This window comes from Elaeis guineensis, chromosome 3, assembly GCF_000442705.2.
Source record: "Elaeis guineensis isolate ETL-2024a chromosome 3, EG11, whole genome shotgun sequence".
Classification (NCBI taxonomy): Eukaryota; Viridiplantae; Streptophyta; class Magnoliopsida; order Arecales; family Arecaceae; genus Elaeis; species Elaeis guineensis.
This window is the reverse complement of record NC_025995.2, coordinates 101,214,109-101,224,094: the sequence shown is the minus strand read 5'-3', so window position 1 is coordinate 101,224,094 and position 9,986 is coordinate 101,214,109. Positions and strand designations below refer to the sequence as shown.

Genomic DNA, 9,986 nt, shown 5'->3' with positions numbered 1-9,986 from the left:
GGGTGGAAGAACCAGTATTTCTTTGTTTCTTCTCCATCCTCTTGGGGCTTTCCTTCCCACTGGGGCGTGCCCCGAACTGAAGCCAATGACAACAGCCGGGTGGAGGCGGACGACCGGGAGGACTTCCACCGACTAAAAGATATGTCGGTCCCGAAGCAGAGGGAGCTTGTTACCGAACAAGCTCTCTATGACGCCGGCTTGAGCTTGGTCCCCCGACTAGGTATCGTCCGATCCCCCGGTCTCCTTTTCATTCGGCCCTTAGTCCGGTTCTTTGATTAACACTTTTGTCGGTATCGCAGGGACACCTCCAAGAATGCGGCCGACAGATGCCGAGATTCGGCAATTCGCGACAAGGAAGAGGCCAGCATCGGGGGCCGGTCCTTCGCACCCTCCGAAGAGGCCTGCTCCAGCAGCGTCGATCGTCGAAGCGTCGATGACCGACCAATCGGAGCCCGTCATAGCGCTTGCGGCTCCGGCAACGCGTGCGGAGGAGAGGCCGGTGGAAGAAGCGGCCGAAGGAACGTCGGCTGCCTCACCGGCAGCAGTGGAGCCGGATGACGTTCGGGAAATCGAACATCATCCGGCGGTGTTTGTGGCCGCAACGGGGGGTGCTGGTTCTACTTCGAGCATCCCCTCGCTGCCGGTTCCATCGGTTGGGGCGGCCGATTGAGGGAAAGCACCGATGGACCCCGCGGACGAAACAAGGTCGGGGAGCCGCTCTGTGCCGCCCAGCGCACAGTTCCCCGAAGGGGCGTCGGCGTTGGCCGACCACAACCTGGCAAGGAGGTTGTGCCAGGAGATCCTCCTCCCGGCCGACGTGGAGTCGCTGAGGTCTCGGCAAGTGACCGAGATGCTATCCAAGTTCTACCCGACCATGGTCGAGGTAAGCTTTGTATTGCCTTCTTTCTCCTTAGAAATTTTCTCACCATGTGTTCCTGACAAAGCGCTTGCAACGGCAGCTAATCTACACAATGTCGGAGCTCGAGGCCGGATACCGGAGGTTCGAGAACGTTCGGGCAGCTTGGAAGGAGAGGTCGGCGGCGGCCGAAGTCGAAAAGGCAATGTTGGTCGACCACCTACAGCAGTCGGCCGACCGGGAGGCCAAGTTGGTAGACGAAGTCTCCCGGCTCGGGTCCGAGCTAAGGTCGGCCAAGAAGGAGGCCAGACACAAGGGCCGGGCCGTGCGCCGTCTGCGGCACGAGCGGGACGGCGTTGCCGCCGAACTCCAAGGCGAGCGCGAGCAGCTTCGGGTCAGCCTGGAGAAGCTTGCCAAGGCTGAGGAGGAGCTTTCGATCGCCCAGGCCGATGCCGACATAGCGAAGGCGGAGGCAGAGTCGGCGAAGGACGTGCTCGGTCGGGCGAAAGAAGAGGCAAGGTCGGCGAAGGAGTCGGCCAGTCGGGCGGTTGAGGACTTTCGGGCCTCCGACCAGTATCAGAAGGAGATGCTCGAGTCGGGCTTCGCCTCGTACCGGGTGGGGTACGAGGACGGTCGGGATGCGGTCCGGGTCTTGTACCCGGAGCTGGACCTCAGCAGCATCGTCCCACCGGGGGCCAAGGAGGAAGCCACCGAGGAGATGGCCGACCAGCCATCGGGAGGCGTCGTCGCTGCGGAGGAAGCCGTCCCGGAGCAAGTGGCGCCGACTGTCAGTCCCCCACCGATCGAAGGTCCAGCTTCAGCCGTCGACCCGACGTCGATCGTGGCCGACACACCGGTCATCCCCAATCTTCCGTCGGTCGAGGAGATCGACTCAGAAGGGTGATCGGGCCTTGCCGACTTTCTTTTATTTTTTCTATTTTTGAAATACTTGTAATCGGACTCCGATCCGACTTTGTAAACTTTCTTTCAACTTTGAATGAAAACTTCTTCCACTTTTTCTTTTGTCTGTTTCTTTCAAATGTATGGTTGAATGCCTTCGTGAGTCACTAACTTATGTAAGTCGCTAACTCAAATAAGTCGGTAGGACGTTCGGCAACTCGTGCCGCCACGAAGGTGGGGTAAGTCCCGACTTTAGATCGGCTTCTGATAGTCAAGGTCGTCGGTCGGGCGCGTCTGTTGAGTCGGGAGCCGACCGAACGTGGCAAAGGTTCGGTAGTCGGGTCTCCACTGACGCGTTCAGTCGAATGCCGTCCGGCGCATTCAGTCGGAGAAACGGCGACAAGTCGGATCCCGATGCACTTGCATCGGTTATTCATGCTGTGCCTTTTGATATACGGTGGTAAGCCGAATATCGTCCGGTCGGCCGTGGCTCGGTCGGCAAGTCGTGGATGCGACTAAGGTCGCGTTGTGCAATAGACGGTGGTAAGCCGAATATCCTTCGACCGGTCGTAGCCTGGTCGGGAGTCGCGACGTCGGTCGCGTAGGCATTTCGCCTCTCTTTGGTCGGGGCCCGATCGGCTTGTTAGCCGACGGTTTGGCCCGAAAGTTCGACCGTAGAAGGAGTGTCAACTCCCATCAATGTAGATGCATCGGTCCTCGCAAGAGTCCGATGTGTCGTCAAAGGTCGAAGGAGTGTAACTCCCGTCCACACGGGTGCATCGGTCCTTGTAAGGGTCCGATGTATCGTCGACCATCGAAGGAGTGTCAACTCCCATCCATCTGGATGCATCGGTCCTTGTAAGGGTCCGATGTATCGTCGATAAGGTCGTCGGTTCCAGGTGGATACTAAGTCCACGTTGGTATGTCGGGGCTTGACCTTGGTGAGCGCCGATCATTAGTCGAAGAGTTAAAACTTCGAGATTTCAAACCGAATTTGTATTCCGACTGGACAATTACAAAGTTCACGGGTAATATAACTTCAAGTTGTCGGCGTTCCAAGTTCAGAGAATTGGTTTCCCCTCAAGGGTCTCCAGTCGGTAGGCCCTCGGACCATAAGTGTCTGCTACCTTGTAGAGTCCTTCCCAGTTTGGAGCCAACTTCCCTTGGTCCAAGGGCTTCGAGACCTCTGCCTTCCTCAAGACCAAGTCACCAGGCCTGAAAAGCTTTGGTCTGACCTTGGCGTTGTAATACCGAGCGACCTTCTGTCGGTACGAAGCCATGCGAACTTGAGCCTTATCTCGTAGTTCGGAGAGGAGGTCTAGGTCGGCCCTCCGACATTCAGAGTTGTCCGGCTCTTGATACTGCTCGACTCTTGAAGATGGCAGTCCAATCTCGAGCGGGATCATGGCCTCCGTTCCATAGGCCAAGCTGAAAGGCGACTCCCCGGTCGGAACGTGGGGGGTCATTCGGTAAGCCCACAGAACGGAGCCCAGCTCGTCGACCCAGAGGCCTTTGGCTTCGTTTAGTCGGGTCTTGAGTCCGTGGAGCAAGGTCCGGTTGGTCACCTCGACCTCGTCGTTGGACTGTGGGTGCCCGACTGATGTCAGTCGGTGCTTGATGTGGAACCTGACGCAGAAGTCTCTGAAGTCCTGGTTGTCGAATTGCCGTCCATTGTCGGTGATGATCGTATGCGGCAACCCGAACCTGAAGATGATGGACTTCTGGATAAAGTCCTCCATCTTCCGCTCAGTAATCTGCGCCAGGGGCTCGCCTCTACCCATTTGGTGAAGTAGTCGATGGCGATGACTATGAACTTCCTCTGACCCGACGCTGGAGGAAAAGGATCGAGAATATCGACCCCCCACTGGGCGAAGGGCCATGGAGCGACAATAGGAGCAATTTGGTTGGCCGGTTGGTGTTGAAGGTTGGCGTACTTTTGACATGGCTCGCACCTCCGGACCAACTCGGCCGCGTCCTTCTTCATGGTAGGCCAGTAGTAGCCCTGTCGCAGGACTTTGTAGGCCAGGGACTTGCCCCCCAAGTGGTTCCCGCAAATTCTTTCGTGCACCTCTCGGAGAGCGTAGTCGGCGTCGGTCGGTCCCAGGCACCTAAGCAAGGGGAGGGAGAACGACCTCTTGTAGAGTCGGCCATCCATCATTACATATTGAGAGGCCGACCATCGGAGTCGCTTGGCCTCCGCGGGATCTTCGGGGCCGATCCCGTCGGTCAGATACCGAACGATTGGGTCCATCCAACCTGGTTCGGCCGTTAGCTGCTGTACTTCTTCGACCCGATCGATGCTTGGCTGCTCGAGGTTCTCCACGAACGTCCGACCCAAGGAGTCGAAAGTCGATGTCGCCAATCTGGAGAGTGCGTCGGCACGGGCGTTCTCCGACCTAGGGATGTGGGAAATTTCAAAATACCTGAGACGTACCACGAGGTCCTTCACTTTCCGAAGGTATTTGACCATGGTCGGATCTCGCGCCTCGAATTCGCCCTTGACCTGCCCCACGATCAGCTGAGAGTCGGAGAATGCCCGGAGGCTGTCGACGCCCAGTTCTTTCGCCATCCTCAAGCCAGCGAGGAGTGCCTCGTATTCGGCTTGGTTGTTGGAGGCCTTGAAGTCGAACCGGAGGGCGTACTTGGTGACCACCCCATCCGAATTCGTGAGCAGGAGCCCGGCCCCGCTTCCCTGAGCATTTGAAGCTCCGTCGATGTGGAGTACCCAGGTGGAGATCGGGTCTGGCTCGGAGACCGCGTCTCGCCCCGGGTCTTCAGCTCCCGACCCTTGGTCGGTTGTCGGGCACTCGGTGATGAAGTCGGCCAAGACCTGAGCCTTCAAGGCAGGCCTTGGTCGGTACTGAATGTCGAACTCGCTGAGCTTCATTGCCCACTTCGCGAGTCGTCCAGATGTGTCCGGTCGGCACAGTATCGCCCTCAGGGGCTGGTTGGTGAGCACCACTATGGCATGAGCCTGGAAGTATGGACGGAGTCGTTGCGCGGAGACGGTCAGGGTGAAGATCATCTTTTCCATCTCCGAATACCTTGCTTCGGCGCCGTGGAGCACCTTGCTGATGTAGTAGATAGGCTGATGGGTTCGGTTCTCGTTTTCTCGGACGAGCATCGAACTGATCGCCTCAGATGATGTGGCCAAGTAGAGATATAAGGTCTCCCCGACCTGTGGCTTTACGAGCAGCGGCGGGGAAGCCAAGTACTTCTTCAGGTCTTCGAAGGCTCGTTGGCACTCATCCGACCAAGAAAAACCATTTGCCTGGTGCAAAATTTTGAAAAACGGGAGGCACCTTTCAGCTGATCGAGAGATGAATCGGCTAAGAGCGACGATTTTTTCGTTCAGCTGTTGGACCTCCTTCTTGGTGTTCGGATGACGCATGTCGAGGATCGCCTTTATCTTCTCAGAATTGGCCTCGATCCCTCTCTGAGAAATGAGGAATCTGAGGAACTTCTCTGAGGTCACCCCAAAAGCGCACTTGGTCGGGTTGAGCTTCATTCGGTGTCGTCGTAGGTTGCGAAAGGTCTCCTCGAGATCCTGAACATGATCCGGGATCTGTGCACTTTTCACCAGCATGTCATCCACGTACACCTCCATGTTGCGCTCGATCTGGTCTTTAAAGACCTTATTGACAAGTCGCTGGTAGGTGGCGCCGGCGTTCTTCAATCCGAAGGGCATCATCCGGTAACAGTAGAGGCCCTTGGGAGTCACGAACGCGGTATGCTCCTCGTCTTTAGGCGCCATCCGGATCTGGTTGTATCCGACGAAGGCGTCCATGAAGCTGAGCAGTCGGAATCCGGACGTCGCGTCCACCAGCTGGTCGATCTTGGGAAGTGGGAAGCTATCTTTTGGGCAGGCTCGGTTGAGGTCGGTATAGTCGATGCAGATCCTCCACTTCCCGTTGGCTTTTTTGACCATGACAACATTGGCGAGCCAATCGAGATACGTGGATTCTCGGATGAAGCCCGCTTCGAGTAGCTTGTCCACTTCTTCATCGATGGCCTTCTGCCTCTCTGGAGCGAAGGACCTTTTCTTCTGCCTCACCGGCCTCATCGTCGGGTCGATATTGAGTCGGTGGGTTATTGTTTCTGGGAGGATGCCCGACATATCTGCTGCCGACCAAGCGAATATGTCGGCATTGGCCGTCAGCAGCTCCGCTAGTCAGCGTCGTTCGGGGTCGGACAGTTGAGACCCGACCCAAACCTTCCGATCTGAATTTTCCGCTATCGGGACCGCCTCGAGCTGCTCGGCCGGCGAACCTCGTTCTTCCTCCTCCCGCTGGTCCAGCTTGTCGATTGTCAGGGAACCCCTCGACTCGTCGCTTTGAGCGGAGATCTGGAAGCATCGTCGGGCGAGCTGTTGATCCCCGCGCATCTTCCCGACCCCATTTTTGGTCAGAAACCGAACGAGGAGATGGTACGTCGAGACGATTGCTTGGAGGGCGTTCAATCCGGGTCGTCCAAGGATGGCGTTGTAGGCCGAAGGAACTTGGACGACCGCAAAAGTTAAGTGGACCGTGCTTTGCCGTGGTTCGGTGCCGACCGTCACAGGCAGGGTAATTTCTCCCTCTGTCGTGACAGCGTCTCCGGCAAAGCCGATCAAGGGCATGGAGACCCTCTTAAGTCGGTCGGTTGACAGTTGCATCCGGGAGAAGGTTGAGTAAAACAAAACATTTGTCGAACTTCCATTATCAACAAAAATTGGTTTTACATCATAGTTTGCTATTGTTGCCGACACAACAACGGCATCGTCGTGGGGAGTTTGAATGCCCCGAACGTCTTCTTCCGTAAAAGTGATTACGTCGTCCGGGCGCAGTTTTTTTGTCGGCTCCCCCGCGGACGTCCCCGGGCCCAGCCGCTTGGAGATCATGCTGATGACTCCGATCGTCGGTTGATTAGTTGTCGCTTCTTCTGTCGGCTTGGGTCGTCGATCGGCAACTGCTTGAGTCGGCGGGCCCTTCCGAAATTTGCCGAGATACCCCCGGCGGATGAGAGCTTCGATCTCATCCTTCAGCTGGATGCACTGCTCGGTGTTGTGGCCGTGGCCTCGGTGAAATCGACAGCACTTCCGACGGTCGAGGCCTTTTGCCTTCAGAGGTGGAGGCCGTCACAGGTATTCTTCCCCCTCGATCTCCATTAAAATCTGTGCACGAGGAGCGGAGAGAGGAGTGTAGGAGTTATACCTGGGGCATGCCGGCCTCGGAGTTTGCTGCCGGAGTGATTTTTGGATTCGTCGGGGCGGCGAGACCCGACTATCGGTCGGGGGCCTGTTGGGCTCGGCGGGCTCCCGACCTTTCCTCCGTTTCTCCTTCGGACCTCTGGGCTCGGCCAAGCGTCGGTCGGATGCTCCTTCGTCCGCGCGCATGTACTTGTATGTGCGCTCCAGTAGCTCGACGTACGTCCGGGGGAGGGTCTTGTCCAGAGAGTAGGTGAATCGGGACGCCCTCAGCCCCTGCTTCATGTGTGAGATAGCCATGTCTTCGTTGAGGTCCCGGACCTCAAGCGTGGCCATGTTGAATCGCGCCATGAAGTATCGGAGCGTCTCATTTTCCCCCTGCTTGAGAGAGAAAAGGCTGTCCGACGTTCGCGGCGGCTTCCGGCTGGTGCTGAAGTGGGCCACGAACGAGTGCTCGAGCTGCCCGAAGGAGTGGATACTTCCCGATCGGAGACCGGAGTACCAGGCTTTGGCAGCCTTGTGGAGGGTGGTGGGGAAGCCGATGCAAAAAAGAGCGTCGGTTGCCCCTTGGATCGTCATGAGAGCTTTGTAGCTCTCAAGGTGGTCGATCGGGTCGGTGGAGCCGTCGTATGGCTCCACGTGCGGCATCTTGAACTGACTGGAAATCGGTTCGTCGAGAACTAGTCGGGAGAGAGGTTGGGCGGTCTGGAAGTCGACGTCGTTCGAAGACTTCTGGCCGTCCACCTGCAACTGCACGAGCCGGCGGTCGATTTCTTCGAACCGACGCTCGTAGTCGTCCGCTCGTCGATGCTGGGAGACCCCGGGAGTGGAGTCTCCGAAGGACTCCGAGAGGGAGGCCGACGGCGTGCGCGGTCGCTTCTCCTTCCTTGCCCGTTCCAGCAGGGAAGGAGCGGGCTGCTGGGACCGTCGGTCGTCGCGCCACGGCCGTCCCTCCTCCTCTCCGTGGGAGCGCTGTTGGGGGCGCTTGCTCGGAGGCGACGGGGATCGGCGCGATCGTCGGCGGCTGCTCCTGGAGGGCATCGGACGGACCGCCGGTTGTTGCTGGAGGCTCTTGACTGCGTCCGTCAGTACGGTCATCTGCCGTACGATGGCCGCGATCTGCGCCTCCGTGGTCACTGCGGGGCGTGGAGAGCTGGGCTCCGCCACCGACGGTGGCGGGAAGGCCTCTTCCCGGCGGGAAGAGCGCCTCGCCGACCCGGTGATCCTCGATCGTTGGGCCCTTGTTTTCGTCATCGTGCCTCCTTCCTGGCGCGCCAATCTGTTGCGGCCAATCGCCTCGTCGTCTGATCGCCGGGGAACGTGCGCCTGCAAAAACGAGAAGTCCACACTGACCGGAGGCAGCTCCGGCGGGGACCCTCCGACGGTCAAGTCAGAGAGGTGACTGGGCAACAGTGAAATGAAGACAGAGAGCTCAATCGAGGGAGAGAGGGAGAGAGGTGCGAGCCTGTGGTTTTGAAGTCGAGAAGTGGGGGAGCGGATCCCTTGCACTGTTGCCTTCCCCGATTTATATAGTGGAGCACGGTATGGCGCCGTCATTAATGGCGCAGACAAGTGAGGAATTGTCAACTCACTGTAGATTGTCAGAGTCGCCGTAAAAGTGTCATATCGCCGTGGGGCTGTCAAATCACTAGGGTTGACAATGCCCTAGGCGGGATAATACCCCTAGACGGCAGTGCCGCATGTCGCTGTCAGGGCTGACAGGCTCTGGCGGCTGTACGGCGATCGGAGGAGTCGACCGACCCTAGGTCGGTGGCCAGCCAAGTGGCGTCGGGCCCCTCCGTTGGTCGGCGAGCCTTGCGTGAGTCGGCCAACAGACTTCTAAGTTCAGTCGGTCGGGAAAAGCATGCCCGGCTGACACATCCTCAGTCGGTTGTAGGCCGTTAATTGGCCGGTGATGGCGTCCGTCGGTCGGTCGCTCCGACTATCAGTTGGTCCGCGGTCCCTCTGGCCGTTGGTCGGTCGGTCGGTCTCTCCGCTCGTAAGTCGGTCGGTCGGTCCCTCCGGCCGTTGGTCGGTCGGTCGGTCCCTCCGCCCGTAAGTCGGTCGGTCGGTCCCTCCGGCCATCGGTCGGTCGGTCGGTGGGTATTCTCCAACTTATGTAGTTGATTTTATTAGCCCAACTCTTTGTTTGCTCTATTTTGAAATCCCAACGAAAAAATCTTGAAATATTTTCCATCATTTATCTTAGGATAATACAAGTATGCGGACATTTGGATCTTTTCTTTCCTCTTTGAAGAAAAGCTGCTAGGTGCTCAACATGGCATTGTTGAAATTTTATTAGAAACTAGGGATAGCATGTGTTTCCAGCTAAAAAATATATCAAGTAATTTCATGCTATTCAAATATTGGTCACAATAGGCAGGCATATCTCATACGACATCGCAAAAAAAAAAAAAAAAAAAAAAGTTTTTTCTTTTTTCGTATTTTAGTAATGTACCATGTTTGATTATTTCTCTGTCTATCATTTCAATGTTATAAAAAATGCTCCTAGAATTTATATATGTTCGAGGTAGGAACAACAACTTATATGTTGCCTAAATATTATAATGAGAAAGAACAACATATCATGAAAATCCAGGTGCAAAGTAACGACGCAAACCTGTCTTTTAATATTGGATACTTCCTATTTCATACTTTGAGACGGATTCTTCAAAGACGAAAGAAAAAACAAATCTTAGTCTTGTTTCCTCTCTCTCTCTCTCTCTCCAGAAAAATTGGACAAACGATAATTGTTGACAGCTTTTTCACATAAAAGTAGCTTTAAAGACTTGCCTCGTGTAGATAGATTTCAAGACTTCTACGTTTTTTGCATTAGAAAGATTTCAAGATTAACTACAATATAAAAAAATTCTATGTGGATAAACCTCGGTAACTCTAGAAAAATAATTATCTTACAGGAAAAAAAAAAAAAAATTCCCACAGCTTCACTGCCGGTCACTGGTGTCAATCGGACCGTCGCATGGAATAAATGTACAGAATGGCACCTTGCCATGAACAGTCCGTTGGCTGTACAGTAAAAATAGC

General features: G+C 55.9%; 1 protein-coding gene across 1 annotated transcript; it reads left to right on the top strand.

Annotated features, from left to right (window-relative positions):
• The first annotated feature begins 682 nt into the window (after positions 1-682).
• LOC140856299 (uncharacterized) lies at positions 683-9,747 on the top strand. The gene is made up of 3 exons (XM_073253409.1): positions 683-883; positions 960-1,375; positions 9,744-9,747. Exons 1-3 carry the CDS (start codon positions 683-685, stop codon positions 9,745-9,747), a joined length of 621 nt encoding a protein of 206 aa, XP_073109510.1.
• The last annotated feature ends 239 nt before the right edge of the window (positions 9,748-9,986 follow it).

Bases quoted from the DNA above. Each gene is read 5' to 3' on its own strand.
- LOC140856299 (XM_073253409.1), top strand. From the start codon at position 683: ATGGACCCCGCGGACGAAACAAGGTCGGGGAGCCGCTCTGTGCCGCCC. The intron at 884-959 runs GTAAGCTTTGTA...TTGCAACGGCAG, and splicing joins TCTACCCGACCATGGTCGAG to CTAATCTACACAATGTCGGA.